This window comes from Chaetodon trifascialis, chromosome 13 (assembly GCF_039877785.1).
Source record: "Chaetodon trifascialis isolate fChaTrf1 chromosome 13, fChaTrf1.hap1, whole genome shotgun sequence".
Lineage (NCBI taxonomy): Eukaryota > Metazoa > Chordata > Actinopteri > Chaetodontiformes > Chaetodontidae > Chaetodon > Chaetodon trifascialis.
The window spans coordinates 4,219,122-4,243,958 of NC_092068.1; the positions used below are offsets into that span (position 1 = coordinate 4,219,122).

General features: G+C 41.5%; 1 protein-coding gene across 4 annotated transcripts in view; it reads left to right on the forward strand.

Moving 5' to 3' along the window:
- Positions 1-1,107: 1,107 nt before the first annotated feature.
- The window catches only part of ltbp1 (latent transforming growth factor beta binding protein 1), a 175,920-nt gene continuing 152,190 nt past the window's right edge, over positions 1,108-24,837 (forward strand). For all 4 annotated transcript variants that reach the window (XM_070978139.1, XM_070978140.1, XM_070978141.1 and 1 more), the window contains exons 1-2: positions 1,108-1,810; positions 8,211-8,281. In XM_070978139.1, the coding sequence (XP_070834240.1) occupies positions 1,455-1,810; positions 8,211-8,281 (427 nt within the window). In that variant the 5' untranslated portion in view covers positions 1,108-1,454. The remainder of the gene's footprint in view (positions 1,811-8,210; positions 8,282-24,837) is intronic.

Genomic DNA, 24,837 nt, shown 5'->3' on the forward strand with positions numbered 1-24,837 from the left:
CCATGGCCCTCTTAATGCCCAGATGGGTGAATGTCCAGAATGCTGAATTGTCTCATGCCATATGGGAAAACTGCAACATTATCCTCATTGTTTATACAGACAGTGGATTTTTTTTAATCTCTAACACAAACTGTTTTACATTAGTGCATCTCCTTGAAACCAAGTAATCACAAACAGCCTCTGAACTAGCAGCTGCAGCAAACTAATGCCAAACCAGTAGCTGCCTACACAGGGAAAAACACAGAAATGGCGAACGTCAACACCCATTCTTACATGTAGCAGTCTGCAAAAGTTAATGGGGCGCTGTGCGACACAAGTGCATGATGGAACCATAGGGAATGGGTGTTAGATTACAATTCTAAGAACAGGATGATGAGCCACAGTAGATTTTTTTGGGCAGATTTCAGAAGTATTTTAAACCTTACAATGTAGATAAAAACAAATGTGTTTACTTAACGTGAACTTCAAAAGCATTACGTTTTTTTTCACTGCTGACACAAGCAAAGAATATAAAATGACTGTTATCTTGGACATAAAATAAATATAAGCATTAATTATCTTGAGATAATGAGGTTGAGAATATGAGATAACCATATTATGTTTCAAGGTAAGACCACTGTGACCTCTAATATAATGCTAAAACATCAGTAAATATTTGCTGCTCTGGGCTTCCATATACAACCCCTGTGCAAGTTATGTATCCATAGTGATTACTACCACCAGCTGAGGGATGATTTAACCAACATACTTGTGTGAGAGTTGTGGAAGTAAATCCACTCTGCTTATACTTACAGTAGGTGTAGAGTTTATTCATTTAAACTGGAAGTTTAGTATCAACTTACAGAAATCCGAATGGAGAATGAGTGTGTGTTGGTTTTGGGGTGGGTCAGTCAGTCTGTGTGTGGGTGGGTGGGTGGGGGCTTTGTTTTAGGCCCCCTGACACCCTTGGGCCCCAAGAAACGCTCAGCTAACGTTCTTTGGGTTAGTGTGTACCCCCCACCCCCCCTGACGTCACGTCTGGAGGCTGGCTGCTCGCGCTGCTGACACTGTTCACCTACAACAGAGAAACTTTCTTGGAGTTCTCAGGCTCTTCTGACTGCGGACCAGGTCAAATCTTCCCCAGAGGAAGCCGCAGCAGCCCGGAGGCCCTCCATGCTGCAGAAAGACTGAAAGCGGGACTAGACTCACTTCTACAACCATTTTAACGTTACATGCCCCATTTTATTTCAAACCTTTCACAGTGAAGCCAACGTGTTTCCTTGGGTAACGTTAGCTTAGTGAAGTTTGTGCGTTCCCGCACCGGGTTGGAGGTCGGTGCCTACAGGAATATGCTCAGAAATACGAAGGTTTTTCCTCCTCGTAAGAAGTGAAAAGGAGTTTTTCACGGAGCCGAAAGTAACGTGGACCTAATTTCCCCCAAGAAACTTTTTCTTTGCTTCGTATTCGGTGTGGATATGGCTTGGATAAGATGGGGCCTTTTATTATTTTCGTTCGGTTTGTGTCTCTCCCCTGGTCGTGTGTCAGCGCAGCAGCAGCAGATCCAGAGCGGCTTTAGGAGGCTGTACGTACTGCAGCCCGCGCCGGGGCCAGCCGGAGCGGACGGCGGGGTGCGAGTCAGCTCCGTGTCGACGCGCCGCGGCGCGCCGGGGCAGCCGCACACGTACAACCTGGAGCTCACCGCCAACTTCGGCGGCCAGGTCCGGACCCGCAGGATGGGGAACCAAGCCCCGCAGTTCACTCAGCAGCAGTCGGACGTCCGGCTGAGCGGCCAGGAGCAGAGCCAGCAGAAAAATGTCATGAAGCTGTCGGGGTAAGAAACTCCGGATAAGTGTCAGGAGGGGCGAATGTTGGCTATGGGAGAACGCGAATGAATTTAATGACTTCCTGTCAGCTTTGATCATAAACCAAATAAGCCTTAGACAGTTTAACTTTGAGAAAACTGCCCGAAATTTACGCGTCAACAGTTGTGCGCAGGTCTCACATCATACTCTATGGCACAGACCTGATTTCATTCTGCCAGTGAAGTGGGTAAACCGTGTCTTTGGTTTCTCCTTCAGTGTACTCCAGCACAAAACGGCCCATTGTTATCAGGTGCTGACTTTTCACTGACACTAATTGGAGCTGACAGTGTTGACTTGACAGTTTGTTTTCACACTCACTGTACTGGTCAAACTGTCTGACCTGTTTAATGAACTATGTCTGGTGTTGATTCAATTAACGCTGATGATATAGTGTAATTGCATGGTGGATACGATGCAATTCTTCTTCTTCTTATTATTATTATTATATTGCAGATTAATTATTCCAAACTCAACTCTCCACTGTATCCCTGGTTTTTGTGTTAGATTGAGCTGGCTTCTTTCACAGATATTGTGCTGGCTGGCTGGCTGAAGCATTACTAGAGCACAGCCATACTGTGTGTTTGTTAAGTCTAGTGTATAACACTAGGAATGTGTATACAGCAAAGTGCCTTATTTAGCCTAATAAGACCTCTCCTGAGGACTGTGTTGGCATGTACAGGCTCTGTTCTCTTGACATTTCCCAGACCTTCCTGTTGCTTTGCTGCACCTGTTAGGGTGGAGAAATCACACCTTATCCATCTTTTGGGTTCAATAAGTTTGGCGGCCTCAGACAATTCCATCACAGCTCCACACAACCTGAACCTGAGCAGGGGGTTAATAGGCCTCTCATCCCAGCAGACATTTTGACATTTTATCATAACAGTAAAGTTGACTTCTATTCAAGTGTCCCAGTAAGCTGTGACAGGGTAATGGTGAGCAAGCATGCACAATGCATGGGGCCTCAATTATATTGAATACATACCCAAAGTTTATATGCGTACAAAAAAAAATATTTATAAAACTGTGCACAGACTGAAATCCGCATGCATTCTTTCTTTATGAATCACAATCAATTTAAAAGCGTATATACATGGACGAGCCTCGTTTTCTGCCTATTATTCCACCCACTATTAATCATAAATGGTCAAAGCAGTTCCTCATGAATGTAGTTCTACGTATTGCTCCGTGAGAAGGATGGCAGCAGGACCGAGCGTGGGCATCATATGGCACCTCTCCTCTATGCCGTTTAGGGATGGGAATGTGGTGCTGTGCTAGCAGTCAGTTGCAGGGCATACTATAGCTAATAGTAAAATAATAAATTCCAGATGCACAGTAAATGGTTATGATTTGGATTGGGTTGTATCCCACTGCTGTAATTGAGGAGTGGTTTGTGTGTATGTTTGTGTGTCTCACCATTCCTCCAATCCACATTTCTCCACTTCTCACCAAACTTGCTCCAAGAAATATTCAGGGGCCAGCCTTTGCATGTGGTGATTACTGGTGGGTTTTATCATTTCATTTCATTTCATTTGTAATGTTTAATAAAAACTGCAGTTTTACTGCAGTTTTTGACACTTGAATCCTTTATTCATCCTTTATCTATCTCGTCTACTGTGTCCTATAAGGCAAAGTTTGCTTTTTCTTAATTTTTTCACAATTTTCGTATCGTACTTCTAACTTCTGAGAATGTTTGAGATGAGAAATGAAGTGAAGTGCAGTTTTCAAATATTGGCAGTTTATATATATATATATGTGTGTGTGTGTGTATATATATATAACCACACATGGTTATAGGAGTGCTTGGCACTTGGCGTACAAAGCCAACAGGACACTAATAGCCTTCTAATGTGGCATATACCAAGATGCTTCACAGTCCCCACTACTGTTCTGCATATGCCTTTACATATAGGCCTCTAGAGTTGGGCAGTATCCAAATTTTGATACGGTCAAACCTTCCCCACATTTTCCCAGGGTAAAATCACTTTGCAGGGCAAAAAAAAATCACTTTGCAGGGCAGCGTGACATGCGCGCTGTTCAGATGGTCAGTGCTCATGCTAGGAAGCACCAATCCTAACTTGTAGCATGCCAGAATGACAGGGAGAAGCTCAGCTAAAAGAATTGCCACCCAAACGAAACATAATTCATACCCCAAGAAATTATATGCGCACGTAACGAAAACACGAAAATAGCGTAACGAAAATAGCGAAAATACCTCAAGGGTACCACATCTGCTGATTTCACCACTTCACGCAAACCACAAAACCTGGTATCATATGAAAGCAGAGTCTGATGATCACGAAGATGTCTGCCTCCTCACTGTGCGACGAAAACTTGGCGAGCTAGCAGCCAAAGAGTAGCAGAAAAAAACCTTTGCTAAATCATTAAGTATGTCTTACCTTTGCTGTTTTGTGGTCAAAAGTTATATTCCAGCTCGAAAAAACGTTGCTATTGTCTCCTCCTATGACTCTGTGTTAGTTTGAGATCAATCACGAAGGTCCTGCTTGTTTACATAAAGAGGAGGGGGTTTCTAGAGTGGAGGGAGCGCTCTTCATGCAATAATCTCTGGGGTTACTTCCTTCTGGATTGTCATTGGTGTTTCTATGGTGAATGTGGGCGAGTCACTGAGTGATTGACCGGCATAGTTTCACCGCTCCGTCTCATGAATGAGCAGAGCGCTCACAGAGGACTCTGCTGAGCAGCCCGAAGTGTTACTTTACTGTTTTATTCGCATTTCGTCCTTTTATGAGAGCTAAGAACAATAGCAAGCATAAAAAAGGCTGAAAAAATGTTTCTGTGTATGCTTGGATGAGATAACGGTACTCTGCCCAGATACGCCGAAATGAGCGCCTGGACATATCTGTGTTAAAACATCTGTAAAACTGCTCGGGTTCGTTTTTTGTCTTCACCTTTTTTTCACCTTTTTCTCGAGTAAAAATTCAACCAGATACATTGAATTGAGTGGACTTCATTTTTGTTATGACGATGCTACAATTATGTTAGACCCCTATAGACCTACATGCGCAGCATTTTCTTTTTTTTTTTAATGACAGTAATGAAACTTATACTGTTGCTATTTTTAGATACTGTGGGATACCCTATTACTGAATTACCGCCCAACCCTATAGGCCTCTGAACCTCATCAGTGCGAGCGTCAAGAGTGGCTATAGACACAGTTTCAAGATTGGAGATACCTTGAGCCACCTCATATAGATGGATGACATCAAGCTTTATGCCAGGAATGAGTGAGACATTGATTTGCTGATCCACCTCACCAGGATCTGCAGTGACGACATTGTGATTTCATTCACTGAGAAGTATGGTGGAAAAGTGACAAAAAGTGAAAAGGAAGTGAGGACTGAAGGCATTAATTACCAGATGGCAGGATAACCACATAGAGGACAGTTACAAACCTGGGTACTCCACAGACAAATTGAAACCATGAAGAGGCAGCAAGGGAGTCAGCTACAGCCAAATACCTTCAGAGAGCAAGTCTGAGGAGCCAGTAGAACCAGAAGAATAAGATCCAAGCCATCAACACCAACACGCCAAAAAGAAGGAGGAGATAAAAGATACAGATATCAGGACACGGAAGGTCATCACAATGCACGGAAGGTTAGTGTTACTGTACAGTGAGCCAAAAGATAAGGCTCAAGGTTTAGTGAACATCAGAGCTAATATCGAGGATTCGGATCTTGGCTTCAAGAACTGTGATTGGTCAGACTGGGTTGCATGTCTTCTACAAGATCCTGGTAATGGTTGAAGACAACATGAAGGAAATTTGAGGAAGGCTCACTGAAAAAGATGCAGAATGACTTCCCTGTCTTGTTCACTGGTCTGACTGTTATATACTGAGGTATGCAAAAGTTTGGGCATCCCTGATCAAAATTTCTGCTATTGTGAACAGTTAATTAAGTAGAGGATGGATTGATCTCCAAAAGTCATAAAGTTTAAAATTAAACATCCTCTTGAACATTTCAAGCAAGAATTGGGCATTGTTTTTGCTTTGCACAATTTTAGAGGGAAACAAAGGGAAAGGAGCACCATGCAAGTGTTTGGGCAAACCAGAACATTAGGCTTTATAAACACACCTCAAACCTTGTCCCAATAATCAGCAGCCATGGACTCCTCAAAGCAGCTGCCTAGCATTCTGAAAATTAAATTAATTGATGCCCACAAAGCAGGAGTAGGCTATAAGAAGATAACAACACTTTTTCAGTCAGCTGTTTCCTTGGTTGGTGATATGATTAAGAAATGGCAGTGAGTAAAAACAGCCATGATCAAGTTCAGGTCTGGAGGACCCAAATGCTTTCCAAGAGGACAGTTCATTGGATTGCTAGAAGGATTCCCACTTTAACTGCAAAAGGCCTTCAGGAAGATTAAGCAGACACCTGCATGGAAGAATCATCAAAAGAAATTTTTTCCTACATTCTTACCACAAAATTCAACATTAGAAGTTTGCAAACATCTAAACAAGTCTGATGCATTTTGAAAACAAGCCCTGTGGTCTGATGATGTTAAATAGAACTTTTTGATTGCAATGAGCAAAGGTATGTTTGAAGAAAAAAGGAATTTCATGAAAAGAACACCTCTCCAACTGTCAGGCATGTGTGTGGATCAATCATGCTTTGAGCTTGTGGATGGCTTCTTCAACGGGATAATGATTCGAAACACACCTCAAAATCCACAATGGACTACCTCAAGAGACACAAGCTGAAGGTTTTTCCATGGCCCTCACAGTTTCCCAGCCTAAACATCATCGAAAATCTGTGGATAGACCTCAAAAGAACTGTGCAGCCATGCAAGACTGCCCAGGAATCTCACAGAACTAGAAGCCTTTTGCATGGAAGAATGGGCAAAATCCCCCCAAAAAGAATTGAAAGACCCACAAAAAGTGTTAATAAGATGTGATACACTAAAGGAGGTGTTACTAAGTCCTGACCATGCAGAGTGTCCAAATGTTTGCTTCTGGCCCTTTTGCTTTTTTTCTTTTTTTGTTATGTTGAAACTGTAAAAGATGGAAATAAAAAGAGTAATTTTACTTAATATATCTTTTACTTGCTAAGCTATTCACTTTAACAGAAATTTTTACAAAGGCTTCTCAAACCTTTGCATTCCACTGTAATTATGTGAATCTCTTGACCACTGTTTTTATATATTTTTGAGGCTCCGCAGGTCACTTGCTTATGAGACGGTGCAGATAGACAGAGCATAATGGGAGTATGTTTTTCTCCTGTAATTTCAGGAGCAAACATTTGTATTTAAAGCCAATACATTTCAATCAGTGGTCAATGGTCAGAGCTAGCTGCACTGGCTAGCTTGACTTTTAACTCATCCTTCTTTTCTGACAATTGATCAAGAGTTCACTATTGATATCCCTTGTGTCAAGTGTAAATCCATCTTAATTCAGTGATTTACCAGTGTATGGTACTACACTCTTCTAACGACCACTAACAAAAAATAAGCTGTGAGAGCTGGTTGAATTGATCCAGGTTGAACATGTGATCAAAAGACCCTAGTCATAGGCGCATCTGTTGTATGGCTGGGGTATCATCCTCCACCTATACTGTAATTCAAGAGGCAGTGACTTGTTATTTAAGCCACTCTCTTTCATGACAGTGTAAGTTCCTCTATGGGTCCAGCTTCCAACAGCCTGCTGCAATCAAATCTCTGTGGACCTTTTCTAAACCAAAGTTTTGTAGTTGTAGTTGTAGCTTGTGAAACTCGGGTTGGCTTTGCAAGGCTGGCAAACCTACCATAGTAAGCACTACACCTCAGCAACTTCAGTATCACAGATAATTCCTGCCTTCCCACTCATATTTAGTATCACAAGGCCAAACCGCATTTCCCGAGCTGTTGGGGACGGCATTCAAGTCTGGAATATATCCGGTGAGGACTGGTGGAGCCCGGCCAAAAATCTGATAACTGTGGTGGAACATTTAGATAATGATGTCAAGTATCTCAAACCCCCTGAATGTTGTGGACAACATTTTAACTAAGTGTTACAGACATGGCCCATTTCTTAACTCAAATGTATATTAGTATCTTGACAGCCTTGAGGATGGTGCATTTGTCCAGTCAGGTTGATGTTGACATTTGAGTAAAAAAGACAACTGTCATCTAATGTGCAGTCTACTTGAAATGACATCCCTTCAAAGATAAAGGTTTGGTCTTGCCAAACTAACATGAAAGTTTGGGCTGGCATTGCAGTTTGGTTGGGATCTTCAAACAGGGCCCAACTCTTACTTTTGAAACACTTGAAGCCAGAAGTAGAGGAAAAAGGGAAGGGGAAATCTTTCTGTTGACTTTGATGTCCATCTGAGTGGGTGTATGCCGTTGTGTCATCTGTCATTGCTTGTTTTCTGTTTGCAGGGTGAATGTGTGTGGAGGGCAGTGCTGTCATGGATGGAGTAAAGCTCAGGGATCCCAGCGGTGCACAAAGCGTAAGTGTACAGTAAATTTCTTTCAACACAACAGTGTCTCCACTTTAATGCTGCTACTCCAGTCTACACGTAAACACTGGGTGCTGACCAAAGTGTTCCAGGCACCCAAGCCAGCTTTGAGACTACCCACTGTTTCTTGGAAGATGTTTTCCTTGGTCTCTTTCTTAAATAATTTTTTTTGTATGTCATGGCAAAAAAGGAAATGACGAATTAAGAAATCAAAAAAGTTCTTGTTAATCTTTTAAATATTGTCAGTATACAGTCATCAATTCACTGCTTTTGTCAATTATCGCACCCATTACCTGGTTGAAATAACCTCTTTGTTAGGCACATACACCGTATATTGCATAACACAGTCCTAATTCCGCTGATCAAGGCTTCAGAACAATAAGTCAACCTTCCCTGTAACTGTATTGTTTTGTCATGACAAAGCTTAGATTTTTTATAGATGGGAATCATCACCTCTTCTATACAGACTCCTGATTAAATGTATGTATTATATTAATATATTAATGTACCCGCCCATCGTTTTCAAACCTGCAAATACCCTGTGGTTGTGACTGTGAATTGCCTACAATTGCAACCATTTTACCAAAACACTTGTTACATAGGTTATCCAAAACATTATTAGGCCTACTCAAATATACTGACTTCATGCAAAGACTAAGCATGAACAAGAACCCTAACCCAAGCAAAACAACACAGAATACGCCTACCCCTCCTATCCTGTCCGAGCTAACTAACTTAACTCAGATTGTGAGGCACATTGACGGTAAATACCCAAACCCATCATAAAAATAAGCTTACTTCCATAGACACTCCCTCGTTTTTGGTATCATGTCCCAAGGTTCTCCGTTTAACATCTTGCACAAACTTCTCTACCTCCATGCTCTTTCAGAATTTCTTTTTCCTTTCCATGTAAAGATAGCATTGTAGGCTTATACAGACTTGTGCCTCACATTAAACTCATGCAGACATCTCTTCACCACATGAATGTCTTCCTTTTCTCCACTAGGTCTTTTGTCAGATCCTCAAAGAAAGGCAGCCAACAGCCCTCCCATTCAATTCCACTTTTATCCTTTGCCACCTGTAGCACCTTGTCTTGAGACAAATGTAGAAGCCCATCATCAGGGTCCTCGATGGCTCATTTTGGTTGGGCATGGGGTGAGAGAACAATGGGTGTGTTTGATTCTGAATTCATTTCCAGTAAGACCAGCCTCTTGAGAGAGAATCCACATACTGAATGACTTTGCCTGTTTCCTCCCTGCCCTCTTTCAGTTTCAGTTTTCAGTTCCAACGTTCCATTTTTCTAGGTTCTCCACTTGCATCCACATTGTGCCCCATGTCTCCCCCCCCCCCCCATTTCTCTATGCCTTTCTCCATCAGAGCGTTTGTGCCCTCCATGTGTGATATCTGTTGTCCTGCCTCTCCAAGCCATTCTTGGAAAGGCATGGGTTATGGGTTTAAATGGCAGGGGCTTACTAGGGTCACTGTAGGCATGACTCTGAGGCTGCTTCTCAAACCAAATCAAACACAGCAAGCAAAAATATTTTTTCATATATATATATATATATATATATATATATATATATATATATATATATATATATATATATATATATATATATATATATATATAAAGTGTATGTTTTTTGTCTTTATTTAATATGTTGTACTTCATAGTATCACTTGTGCTTTGTTCATGGCTTAGAAATCTCCACAGAACAAAAAATTGATTTGTGCTCATCAGTTTTGAAGTTTTCCAACTGCAATCACATTTTCTTCTAATAAACAGATGTTTCATAATTAGAAGACTAGAAAAAAAAAAGCCATTTGGACATGTCTCCTTGACCCTCCCCTGATGACTGAGACTTGCCCTTGTACCCCAGCCCTCTTGAATGCTTTCACCCCCAGCCTCGCTTGATTTCCCTTGACCCTCTGGCCCCACCCTTTCAAAATAATCTGTGCAAAAGGTAGACCCCCAACCAGTATAGAGGGTATAGGCTAACGTCACTTTCCAATTAGAATACACCCCCTCAGTCGGACTGAGATGCAAAACATCCTGCAACATGGCTGCCCTTAGTAGGGGAACTGTTAAATCAGGAGTAAAATACATCATTATCTGCTTAAACTAAAGGCAAATGGACTCAACTGTGATCCTGACATCTTACCAAAGAATCAGCGGTCCATGGACATTGACAAATGGCCAGAAACTGAGTTTCCTGACGTTTATATGTACCTGATTAAATGCTGGGGCAATACACAAAGCCTAGCCTGAAGTCAGTAAAAGCCTTGATGCTTGGTCGGATTTGTTGGCGATATTAAAGTGTTAAGGACACCAGGATTTTCTGGTTGTATGTGGACAGGTCTGTACAAATATTTGTATTTTATTGGAAGTATTATTTGGAAACTTTGTAGCTAACACTACCACTCACTAATGTTATAACTTTATATTTATGCAGGTAAAACACAGTGAAATCTTGGATAGCTGCAGAAAAGATAGAGTCAGTTTTGACAGCCCATTGTACATGTATGGCAGGATTTGGAGAGACATATTTGCATGCAGCAGTAGGACAACTTTATAAAGGTGAGAATGTTACAAATATGATAATGCCTTTGAGGATTTGTTCATCTCAGATGCTTAGTGTGACCTTATTGAGCAGAAGACAAAGGGACAGGCTTCATCAAAGCTGTGGTATACCTGCAGATGTGGCAAATAACTGCTTCCAAGTTTGGTGTGGTTATTAAGAGCAATGATAATCAGCTACAGTTAGAACTGTCAAACAAAAAAATACTTTTACTTGGGTGCATCCTCACCCTCAGATGTGACACTGAAACTTAAAAGTTGTGGTTGTGTTGTCTGTACAATACAGTGCCAGATTCATGTTATAAAATCAACATTCTGTAAATTTTGGTTGTGGGCACCATCGGAATTATATATTGAGAGAATAAACCTAGATTAAAATCTTAAAAAATAGTCTACTGAATAAATACTTACAGTTAGATTTTTTCCATAAAATCATGCATCGAAACAAAAACAGTTTTAAAATTTTATTTATTTTTTTTTGCAATGTCTTTAATATCGCAGTCAAGATATCATGGCGTATGTGAGTAACATTTTACATTGATTTGGGATTTCAGTATCAGTTAATTTCACGATATTGATAGCTCGATAGCCATTAACCAGTAACTAACCAGTTAATTATGTGCTTAGGTGCATGCTGGAGTACATGTCAGTCGCTCAGTCGTGCTCTGGAAGATTTCATTGTCCTTGACAAAATGGGAGAAATTCCAGTCAAATGTCTGTTTTGATGGACCCTATTTTCTCATGTTTTTGCCTCTATATGACTGATAGGGACAACAATTTTTGAAATCGGACCAGTATTGAGTGAGAGCGCTGCTGCAGTGAGCTACAAAATGTGCTGCAATGTAATCGCTCTGGACGTTTGTGCACCATCAATGTACTTCCACTGTTTTTGCCACTGACGAGTTTAGATTGTTATTCTAAGTGTCTGAAACATTATGGAAAGTGATTGCTACAGAGATGCATTTTTGTTAAATAGTGAGATCCTTTTTGTTTAACCAGAAACAGACGCTGTGTAGATACTTCATTTGCATGGTCATGGTAGTTACAAGCTATCAGCAATCGACAATATGTTAATGTTGTATTGAAACATACAAATGAATTATGAGTATTTTTGTTTGCTTCCTTGGATCCTGAAGAGGTTATAGGGATATTTGAGTAACTTAGAACATATCTGTTGACACTCTCATATGCTTTGACTGAGTCTGTAGGCGGCATCCAGCCCTCTTTTACCTCATCAAGGTCCAGACGAGGTGTCTTTATTGGACAGGGCACAGGAGCTGCATAAGGAACAGTGGATGTGCCAACAACAAAGTTGTTGTGGGACACAGTAGCCTGCACAGCTGTAACAGATTTCTTTATTTCTTTATGAAACTCAACAAAAGTGACATAACACAAATGCAAAGTACATATTAATGCACATGACATTAGGATAGAACGTGATAATTTGCAAATCCTTTTGACATGTATTCAATTGCTAATAGTATATATATACAATATATTTAATGTGTTATCTCATCAACGTCATTGATTATTGTAAATATATGCTTTTTCTGAATTTGATGCCATCAACATGTTCAAACAAGTTTGGACAGGAGCAACGAAAGACTGGGAAAGTTGTGAAATTTTAATAAACACCTGTTCGTGACATTCCACAGGTAAACCTGTTCATTGGTAACCAGTGATAGTATCACGATTGGGTATGAAAGGGGCATCCTGGAAAGGCTCAGTTAACTGAGAAAAATAACATGCTTAATCTACTTAAAAAATTAAGGCAACTTTTTGCTCAAGATTATTATGTAGTTCACACAAGGCTGGTCTTTGTGTGAGCTACTCAATGTTTCTCAGTAAGAAATACATTTTTCAAGTTAATTCAGCTTAATTTTTCCAAGTAAAATCAACTTACTGTTTCCATGTAAAGTCATCTTAAAATCACTTGTAAAATTTGATAATTTTTACTAGAAAAATCATATAAAATTTAATTGAAAAAATAAGTTATTTTACAGCCAAAATCAGGCTTACTTTAATTGAAAATGTACTTTTTTGGATACAAAGAATTAAGTAGTTCATACAAATACCAGTTTTGCTTGATCTACACAGTAATTTCATGCAAAAGTTGCCTTAATTGTAATTAAATCAAATACAATATTTCTCAGTGAAATGATACCCTTTGTATAAAGCTAACATTTTGTTCATGAAATAATTAAAATTAGTAGGACTCAATATCTGCCCCACAGATTCTGAGCTTTTTTGCGTATGAGATAAAAAAATTATTTCATGGAAAAGTCATTAAGTCACCAAAATTGAAAGCTTTATTGTCTGTATATCATGTGTTCACAAAAACTCATGACAATCCACAAGAAATGCTGAAGAAAATTTTGGAGCCAATATTTCACATATATGGACATCCCTAGGCTCCACTCGACAACTGGGCAATAATTTGAGCAATACCCACGAGTCAAACATTAGGAACAAATATTTGTTTAAAATATTTAAAAGCTAAAAAACATTTTGAAATCTAATTATCCCATAAATTAACTCTAAATTAAATTAACTCTAAATTAACTTTCTTTTGAAACCCTTGGTGTTACAGACCGAAGACAAGAGTAAAAAAGGGAACAAGTTTGTTAATGAAGAAAACAATATACATCGCACTCATAAGGAGTGGATCAAACTAACCAAAAGCTCACTCAAACGGGTGGAACAAACAAAACTCCACGTGGGAGGTTGAGGCTGAGTAAAGGCTGGACGTGGCTGGTAGGCACTGAAAAAAGACAGAAGCACACATGAGGGCAATAGAAAAAAAACACTTCAAAAAGGACGCAAATACTGAGACAGCAAATGGCAATCAACTGGAGATACTCACTAGGCACGGGCTATAGAAACTCATGGAAAAGATCAGGATAATCTGACGACAGACCAAGTTGAGCGTCTTCCTTAGGCTACGTTTACACTCAGGGAAAATGCATATGTTTTCATGCGGTTTGGCCTCTTGTTTACACGCAAACAGAGTTTTTTTCATGGAAAATTATCATTTTTAAAAACTCCGGCCAGAGTGGAGATTTCTAAAAATGCCTGTAATGTGTTGGCGTGTAAACAGAGTTAAACGGCGTTTTAGGTTCCGAAACGTCACAACATGTGACTGAAAATACTTAACATCAATGAGTGACCTGTGTTTACACTCGCATAGGTTTGGCATAGTTATGATGGCGCTTGACGGCGTATTTATCTGGGTTCATGTAAACGACAAGTATTTGAAAATGATGTTGTGCGCACAATGTTATTTTTTAAAACGGAGGGGCCAAAATATCTGTTTTCCAAAATATCCTTCTACGTGTAAACGTAGGCTTAGATACTGAGCCCTAATCAGGCTCATGCGCTCCAGGTGCGCTGCTTGAGAGGCACAGCCAGCTGGGTGAGGGGAAACACCCAGCTGAGACAAACAGGGGAACAGACAGACAGACAGACACATAACACTGGGGGAAAAGGGAAACAGAGAACACTAGGAACAGACAGGTTTGTGGATCTTGGGCCTTAAAACAAGGCTCTCAAACATAATTTTCACATGAAAATATGGTGCAACATGATTAGACGATTAGACAATCGTGCTATTGATTTCAACCAAGGATGAAGAGAATACTTGCAAATCACATATGTAAGTCACGTATTCAAGAAAAAGTTGAATTCTCAAATTAAAGCGCATCCCATTAAATCAAATGAACTTCACCTCACCTGGTCAACACCACTCATGATAGCTTGTGGCTAAGATAACATTAACTTAGCGCTTGCAGGCAAAGATACTATGACCAGACTTTTTGACCGGCATGTTTTTAACTTGATGTTATTGTTGTCAGAGTGGAATCGCATGGAGACTCGTGCATACCTAGTTAAATTGATATAATCTAGAGGCTAATAATACAGAGGAATAAACTGTTCAACACTCATTGTTGGAAACTAAAGGAGGAGGAGAGTTTATAGCTTAAAGCTATAAACTCTGAGTCTGTAAAGCCTACGGTTACGTTAATGTATTTTTTGCATTATAACAATACAGAAAGTGGAAATATTGTTACACGCGTCTACTACTTGGTAACTTTATTCTTTTTTTGGGGGGCTTTTTTGCCTTTATGACAGTGACAGCTGAAGGGATGACATGCAGCAAATAAGCCACAGGTGGGAGTCAAACCTGCGGCCACTGCAGAGGACCGACAGTCTCAATACATGGGGTGCACACCCTACCAGCTGAGCTAAAGGGGCGTTCCATGTAATGCATCTCACTTTTCAAAGTAAATATTACAATAAAATGTGACCAGCCATGAGAAAACCAGCAACAAGTCTCCCCGCGGGCATTTTGAGTTATTTACAGATTCTGAAAGTGTAGTTTCTAAGTTTTCCAACGATGTCTAACACATGGAAATCTGAAAATATTGGAAGAAGATGTGGCCATTTGAATGTAGGCACTCCTCAAACTAGTTTAGTGAGAAATCCAGCCTGATGGATTCTCACCACCTTCTCGCTCCTGTGGCTGATCAGCACATTGTGGAGGAGGTGTGAAGGAGAGTCCAATATTTGGTGATATCACACCTGTATCCTCTTCTGCGTACTCTTCTGTGCTGTGACCCTTGGCAAAGGGCATGTGATGTCTTTTGCCTCGTCAGCACAGAAAGGCCTGATTTTTTTTCAAAAAGATCTTTTCCATTTCTCTGTCTTTATCACCTTCAAATGTTACAGTAGTTATAGCTTCTGGTACCTTACGCTCCAGCTTCTCGGCTGCGAGGCCGAGGGATTGTCAAGTCAAGTCAATTTTATTGTCAATATGTACAGGACATTAACAGAGGCCGGCACTTGATGATCATAAATTCCACAAGGGGGGAACAGTGTCTTGACACCAAACATCCCTGATGTAAACACAGACCCTGCCGTCGCGGGTCTAACCTCCTTCAATGAGGGCTCTGTCTGCTTGGTAGCATGTTAGCTGGTCCATTTGGATGGCGGAGTCCGGTATGCTGTTATTGAGCCATGATTCTGTAAAAACGAAAACACAGCACTCTCTCACAGTCTGCTGGGTCGATCTCAGAAGGTGTATATAGTCCAGTTTGTTGTCCAAGGAGCGTACATTGGCGAGTACTAGGGATGCACATTTTTAATTTTTTTATGACCGTTAACCGACGCCCTTTAACAATTAATAACCGTTAACCGATAAGATTTAAATGCCCTTACATGCTGCCATTCCAACATTCCGTCATTCCGACATACTGCCATTCCGACATACCACCATTTAGACATATCACCATCCCGAAATACCGCTATTCCGACACACAAACGTCCCACCATTCCGACAAGGCTTTCCATGTAAGGAAAGGTTGGAATCAGAGAGTCACTGACTCGGCGCTGTTCGGTCCGAACTGCAGATTTACAATGACGGCAAATAGTTAGATTACTCATCTAAAATGAAAAAAAAAAAAGCAACAAGATTTAGATAATTAACTACTGTAGGCTTCAATCGTCTCCTATTGCTTTTTAAATTATGTCGCGCTTGTGATTTCTTTAATTGTGTGTTCTGATTCACGCTTCTGAAATCAGATTTTTAAACAGTTCTGATGGAGCTCAATGTTTATCTGGATGATGCGGCTTCATTCCGAACCATTTTGCTGTAAACCTGGATGACCCGCGGCGTGTCTGGAGATAAAAAAAATAATATTCAATGTAACGTGTGTTTTGTGCGTAATTGCGCACAATAAGCTGGTGCTTCAGAAGTTGCATTTGGTCGTGTTTGGCCTCCAGTGCCTTGCATGCAGGTGTGCTGTGGTTGAAGTGCCTGACAAGCCGCCCCGCTGCAACAATAACACGATGCACAAACACATTAAATCCGTCATTTACCGCCAGCTGCAGTGTATGTGCAAAACAGGGGATCGAGTCCCAGCTGACCCGTCCGGGAGAGTTGACTGCCACGATGTTGCGCGCATTGTCGTGGACGCATGCGGACACTTTCCCACTAAGTCCCCACGTCTCCACTGCATCAACCAGTTTAGCTGTGAGGTTATCAGCTGTGTGTCTACCTGGCATGCCCTGCGTTAACAGGACGGCAGAATTAACTTTCCAGTACTCATCGATATAGTGACATGTAATTGTCACGTATTCAGCGCGGTCCAGCGGTCCGTTGTAATAGCCACGAACTTACGAACTCGACACGCCCCCCTGAGTTGATTGACTTACGTAGCTAAAAAACAAAATTGACCGTTAGTATTAATCGGTTAACGTTCCTGTTATCGGTTAACGGTTAAACAGTTAACCGTGTGCATCCCTAGCGAGTACGATAGATAGTATAGCTGGCTTGTGTGGATTCGCCGCTAGCCTGGCCCGAATACCCCCGAGCTTTCCCCGCTTCTGCCTCCTTCCTCTCACACCGCCTGCGGCGCTTCCTTTGCGGGTGCACTGCAGTAGTGGGGCTCTTCATGATTTCAACTTACATATTCTGCAAAAAGAGGAAAATCACTAATTTAAAAAAAAAAAAAAAAAAAATCGATTTTTCTGTGTTTACACAACTTGTGCTGGGCTGACTTGTGGCTGGTTTTCTCGTGGCTGGTCACAAATGTTTGTTGTGTGAGTGGACATGAGAAGATTGGCTGGAATTACGTAAACACATCTTGTTAAGGGATAAATGCACAATGTCTTGTCTTTTAAACTACGCAGACAGGATGGATGGAGAGAGGTTCACCACGTGTGAAAGGCTTGTGTAAAGGATATTACTACTACTCAGGAATAGTTTATAAAACCATTGTCAGTCAGCATAATTCATTTAAAATTTTTATTTATGTTTCTACACAGCTAACTTTTTTAAAATTGGGAGTGTACAACTACGAAAGGCTACAATAGCTCATTGCTGATATCAAAAGTAATCCCCATATACAAGGCTACAAACCTGTACTTCTGATGAAGAGTCCTCAGAGAAAATCGTGTGCCAACAGTATGCCTCTGCAATCTCAACAGCTACAAACATTTCAAAAAAGGATCAATCATTTTTTTGAAAAGGGGAAGAAATTGGTTATACAGAACATTTAACTTGGAATGCAAGCAAAGCAAATAAACTACTGTTTCTAACATTCCTTGCAGTTTGACCATGTGTTTTTCATATGTGTACCTTCAGAGCATGTCTATTAAGTAGCGTTAAATTCACATTCAGCAGCAAAGCACACCAGTGAGGACCATGGAGCAGAAGGGGCTTTTGCGCAACAAAAAAGCCAGCCGTCAAAAATCAGTTTCCCACATCCAACCTGCTATACTTTCATTGTTTAATTGGCTTCAAATTAGTTTCTCTTGGACTTTCTGACTGTCCCTCAGGATTACATATGCAAATATTGCTCCACCATGTGGGCTTACAATTGAACCTAACAACATTAGCTGGCTTGGGTTAATTCAAAAGGCTAACCTGCTAATTAAGCAGTAAAAAATGGCAAAGCTGACAGCTTCCAAGTTGGAACATAGATCATTATTGAGCTTGAGTTTTGAAACAAAATCTGCTTTGTACTATCACACATAATACACTTAGATGTTTTAATCATGTTTTAAGAAGACCTCAAAAGACACAGATAGCAATGACCTCTTTGTCATTATATGTCATAATTAAGGAATGCTCCGTGTGTGCTGCCCTGCCATAAATATGATGGACACAGGTGTATGTTGGACAGTTACTTCTTGCTATAGAGCACAGATTGTTTTGGTTCGCTTCTTTTCTTGGCAGCAAGAGTTGAAAACATGTGATTCAGCTATACAGAACTCAGGATTCAGGAGAAATGATCAGGAGACATTCCTATTACTCCTCCAGACTGGATGAAATCAAATGTTGGTGGATTATTGAATTGCAGGGCAGAATAGCACTTTGTTGAATCGGCCTAAAGTGAAGGCATGATGGTTATCTTGCAGACAAAATGTCTTTGTAACTTTGTGGAATTCCTCAGTTTACTTTGCTGAGAGAAAGCAACAAAAATGTGGGGGAAAAATACTGGTGTTTGGACTACAGCTTCCTCTAACTGAGTATATGCAGGCTTAAATGCTAAAATTGAAGGCCCCTCTACAAGACAGGATCATAGCATTAGTTCAATAATGCAGGACTAACACCTTAGGTGACACTAGAGATGTCTCAAGCTAACACTAAGGATCAATATCAGGGTTGATCTGACTATATTTGTATAGATCGCTATGACCTAAGACAAAGCTAATATACTTGCTGTGTTTTGTCCACCTCAGCCTGTAATGTGTTACAACGCTGCTCTGCTTAATGCTGAGATTAGTGCTTCACCCTGCTCATGTTAGTCTCTGGATGATGGGGTACATAATATTCACAAAATACTTCCGAGTAATAAGAGTTATTATTAACTCATGGTTTTTTTCACCCCCCAGTCCATTTTCATGTCCACATAGAAAAGCATGGCCATAGACAACAAACATTTATGTATGGCAACATTTTGCCATAGAAAAGTGAGGTTCCCACCCATTAAACACCTCGATCTTTTCTCTATGGGTGTTGCTAGAAGAACACCTGGCAACTTGCTGACTAAAGTTGCTGCTCATTGCCCAGTGGCCAAGCCCATAGCAGGTCATTATTTTGTTAGTCAGCAACACTCACACTGGAGGGTGGTGTGTTGAGTGCAGGTGTTACGAAGTGAAAGGGGGCACAGTAAATGTTCAGCAATGTGCCAGACACCTCATTTCACAGGGAAGTGGTGCAGTTAAGTCCATTAAGATGCGACTGTCGCTGGGTATTGTATCTGGATGATGTCCACATTCTTACTTAACGACCACTGCAGATAAAATCTCTCTGAATTAGTTGTCCAACAATGGAATAATTTCCTGTAGTGAAAGCTAATGGCCCACTGCAGGTACTAATGTCTCTCAGTATTCTCCGGTGTTAGCCAACCTCATAGTCAACAGGAGACGCTGATTTTCCTTGACATGATCTATGTTGTTGTTTCGTCAGTCTCATTTTAATGGCTTTCTGTTTTTGTAATGATACACTGGTTTTGAAAATAGGAAAATGCTACTTTTGAAGACAGCTGAGTCTGACATGTAACACATAAATGGAAGCTATGAGATACCACAGAAATACAAAAAAAATATGTCAAGAAGTCACAAATTTTTGGCTTTAAGGAGATGGGTGGTATTATGAAAGAAGTTTTCCTGACAAGAAACAAATCTTTGGGTAAAAAACATTTCACTTCATTCAACCTGACATCGCATTTATGTTAACCAGTTCCTGTGAGCCAATACCACTGAATTTTACATTTTTTAATATTGTCTGTGGGTCTAACTTATTAATCTCTCCCTTATTCATTTTCTCATGATCTGCTGTGTATTGTGCTGCAAAATTCTTAGCTTTTTTTCACTCAGTGACAGTGTAGTTTTTGCAGTATGTGGTCCTGCTATGTGTTTAGATTTACTAACTGTTATCTCATTTGGCTTTATCAGCTCAATTATCTCTTTGATTTGTTAGCCAAACACATCCAGGACAGCCAGAACAGCCAACTGGTTCTGCTCCTGCTGATTTCAACAGAGATTTGTGGTTCAAAATGGTATTGGAAAAATAGGGTGCATGCCTCAATGATAGTGAGTTTACTGTGTCTTTTCAGTTTTTAGCATGTCGTATTTTTTTGTAGGTCTCAAGCTGAGCAGCCAACCATTTATTGTAATGACAGTAACAGCGTGAGAAGACGCGCTCTGCTGTTGTCAGCACTTGGTCCAGTTTGTCATTTGCTAAGTGATAGAGAAATCCCTTTCATCCCAGAGGTGACCCAGGGAAGATCTTTGTTCGAGTCTAATAGTGTCCCATTAGTCTCAGGACACTGTTAGTCCTGAGCCCTGTTCTTTGAGTCTCTTGGCATATAATGAAGCTGCCATTTTTGTGCCTTTTCTGAATTAAAAGCAAAAAAGGTTTATTATAACCGAGGCTTGTTTTATTTTCTTTAGTCTGGCCATTGATTATATCAGTTTGAATAACATGGTACTTACCAAAGTAATTGCTGTGATTTTGGAATGCAATTGCAACAGACATGAGCAGGCAGATAATCAGACAGGTTGGGAGCAAACTCTCAGGTTAGTCAAACATATTTAGAAGAGAAGAAAGGTGAGAGCAAGATGGCACAGTGGATGACAGCCTTGGTACTGTGCTCTATGGTACTTTTTCTGTTTTTGTTAATTTGTTCAGTTGTCCGCTGTCCCTGTCTGATCACATCAAATTGTGTTACTGTCCATCCATCTGGCAAATGCCTGCCCTGTTGCAGATGGATGGATTAACTCACCCCAGCAATGGGACAGTCGAGACTTGAGGCTGGAGACGGCACAGCAGGACTTGAGGTCGGCAGAAGGACAACAGGACAGGAGATTGGTGACAGGGCAGCAAGAGTGGAGGCTGGTGATGGGAAAGCAGGGCTGGAGGCCGGTCAGGGACATGGTGCAACCAGGGGAACAGGCCACTGAACCCCCACCACTGAAGAATACTGCCGGTCAGCGTCATCTGGAGATGGTTGCATGTCAGGGTCAGAGGATCGCTGCAGCTCTGGCTCAGGAGATGACTGCTGCTGTGGCTCAGAAAATGGCTGGATTCTGGCACAGGAGATGGCTGCAGCTCAAGGTCAGGGGATCGCTACAGCTCTGGCTTGGGAGATGGCTGCAGCACAGGAACTGGAGATGGCTGCAGCTCTGGCTCACTGGATGGTTGCAGCTCAGACTCGGGGAATTGCTGCAGCTCAGGATCAGAGGATCACTGTGGCACGGGAACTGAAGACAGCTGCTCCTCGGGTCTCGGACAAAGGACAAAGAGCAAAGCAGCAGTATGGACAAAGAGCTGGGCAGCGGCGAGGACAAAGAGAAGAGCAGTGGTGTGGCATGTCGTCGGGAACCCCGCTTCTTTCTTGGGCAGATCAAATCAGTAATGGGACATGGCAGGAGGAAAGGGGCTGTTGGCTAGCTGACTCAAGGGCTGGAGCTAAAAAGGTGCTAGCAGGCCTGCTGCTAGCCAACTTGGAAGCTGGAGATGGCTGGAGGCTAGTGGAGCTGGGGCTAGCCAGCTCAGGGACCAGAGCTGACCGGGGGCTAGCAGGACTGGGGCTAGCTGACTCAGGGACTGGAGCTGACAGGAGACGAGCAGGTCTGTGGCTGGCCGACTTAGGGGCTGAGCTGGTAGGAGGTTAGGAGGGCAATGTTTAGCTGACACAGGCACTGGAGTTGACCGGAGGCTAACAGGCAGTTTGCTAACTTATGCTGATGGTCGAACTTGGACTGAAGGAGGACTAATGGATCTTATGCCAGGGCCGTAATTGAAGACACTGGAAGAAATCTGATCCCAGCCTAGTGCTGCTAAGAGCCTCAGCCTGGTTTTAGCATCAGTAGATTGACCCAAGCAAAGACTCACAATTGACAAATGTGGAGGAAAGGTCTTGGATTTCTTCCACTAGGGTCTGCTGGGTTCATCTTGGTCAGTTTGTACTGTTGCAATGGGTGTACGGGGAAAAAAGAATTCAAACCCAAATGCAGACCAAACAAAAGGTGGAGCTGGTGCAGATCAATATGTTTAATAACAAAAGGCAAACCAAACAAAGATGTACAGGTGGGTTAGGCTGGTGCTGGTCAACACTAAAAACAGGGACTCCATAAGGCTAACCAAATCCACAAAAAAGAGCTGAATCCAGATATCAAAAAACAAAAGCAAGGTCCAGGAAAAAAAAGGCTAAAGTCCAACAAACAGGTAATCCAGGAAAAGACTGACAGGAAACGAAATACCATGTACAAGGGACGAACTTACGATGACAAAGGGGAACACACAGGCTTAAATAGACAGGGAAGGAGAACTAATGAGGCACAGGTGAAACAAATCAATCAAAAGGGTGGAAAAACACAGTAAGTACAGCAAAATGTGACACGAGGAAAACAGAAAATAACAAAACTAAACAGACCGGATCATGACAAACTGCTGCTCATAAACAGAGCAGATTTCTGCCCTGTGGTTTACTAATGCCTGGCTTGGTGAGCACATCCTGGACACTAGATTTGTCAGGATTCCAAATCCTTCGAGTGGACCATGTAACAGAACAATGTATCAGGGAAAATGAGGGATGTGCTTCTAGATTAATAAAGTTTGGTGGAGAGATGTCACTGTTCTGAGGAAATCATGCAGCCCTCACTTCAACACTACTTTCACAGACTATAAACCATTTTATTCACTGCGGCCTGAGTTAGTGAGGTGTTACAACACCTGGCCAACTAGAAAACATGGAGCATAGACATCCAGACTCCCTGCTCATTGCTCTTGGGGACTTTAAAAGACCATATTTCAGCTATGAACTACCAAATACAGACAGCATATTAAGTGTCCCACCAGAGATAAAAACACTCTGGAGCCTTGCTGTATCATAATAAAAACACTGATTACTTTGTCCCCTATGCAGCTTTAGAACTCTGATCACTGTCTAGTGCATCTTCTCCTGACTAATCTGAAAATCTGCTAAGCTGGTGATCAAGTGTGAAGTACCAATGAGGCAAAGCTGGAATCACAGGCCTCACAACTACTGACCTGGAGGAACTCACACTGTGACATCAAATCTGTGTACCAATTAAAACCTTCTGCATAAACAACAACAATAAACCCTGGTTTACAGAAAAACACAGTTTCATCAGACCAGGGAGGAAGCCTACAGAAGTGGGGACAGGAGTCTGTAACCCAGGCCAGAAATGCTAACAAGGGATACTATATTAGCAAAGAGGAGCTACACTGAAAAGCTCTCACCAAACAACTTTGTGTCAGGACATCACCGACTACAAGAAACCATGCCCCCACACTGTATTGACACATCAACTAGTCGATGACTGGCTGACTGCCCTGACTGCAGTCAGGGTCTACGAAGAGAAAGTGTGTTAGCAGACATCCTCAACTCTAAACTCACCCAGCTCACTGTGACAGCCTCTACCTGTCAGTAGATCACAAACTCTCCTGACTGATTGGAGGCAGCAGGTTAGGCTAGGGAAAATGACAATCAGCACTGGTGTGCCCTAGGGATGTGCGCTCTCCTCTCTGGTCTTCTCCGTCTACAGAAATGGCTGCACCTCAGGAGTCCCATCTGTTACATTTCTGAAATTTGCATATGACACAACGATCATCGGCCTCATGGAGTCTGGACACACGCAGGAGGTTGAACAGTTGGCCCTCTGGTGCTGTCAGAAAGAACTGGAGCTGAGCACAGAAGACCCCCCCACATGGCACAGCATTACCATACTCACAGCCCTGTTTCTGCTGTGGAAACCTCCAGGTTTCTGGGATCTGTATCTCCCAGGACCTAAAATGGGCATCCAACTTAGACTCTGTCATTACACGGGACAGCCCACGCCAGCTAAAGGTGTCCAGCTAAAGGCGTTCAGCGTACCCCAGGACCTGCTGATCCAGTTCTACATACATATATACGTACATATATGTACATATATATACATTTATACATACATACATACATACATACATACATACATACGTACGTACGTACGTACGTACGTACGTACGTACGTATGTATGTATGTATGTATGTATGTATGTATGTATATACATTCTATCATGTATCTGTATATGTATGTATGTCATGAAAGGAAACATGAGGAAACATGCCTGCAGACCAATCACACCCTGGACATAACCTTTTTTTTAACTTGTATTGGTTATGGTTATGATTTATAACTTGTTATGGTTTGGCAATAAATGAAAATGGATCAGTCTGAATCATTGATCAATAATGGGTACTCCTTGATCTGACATTTTCATCTTAAAACAGTTGCTGCAGTTGTCTATGCATGCTGGCATGGCATTCCTAATCTCTGAATATGAGATTAGGAGGAATAAAGAGGAATAATAAGAGGAAACAACCTCTTGGTTTCTCATGATATTGAGTTATCTCATTTCAAGATAAAAGAGCTCATTTTCTTGAGATAACAAAATAAT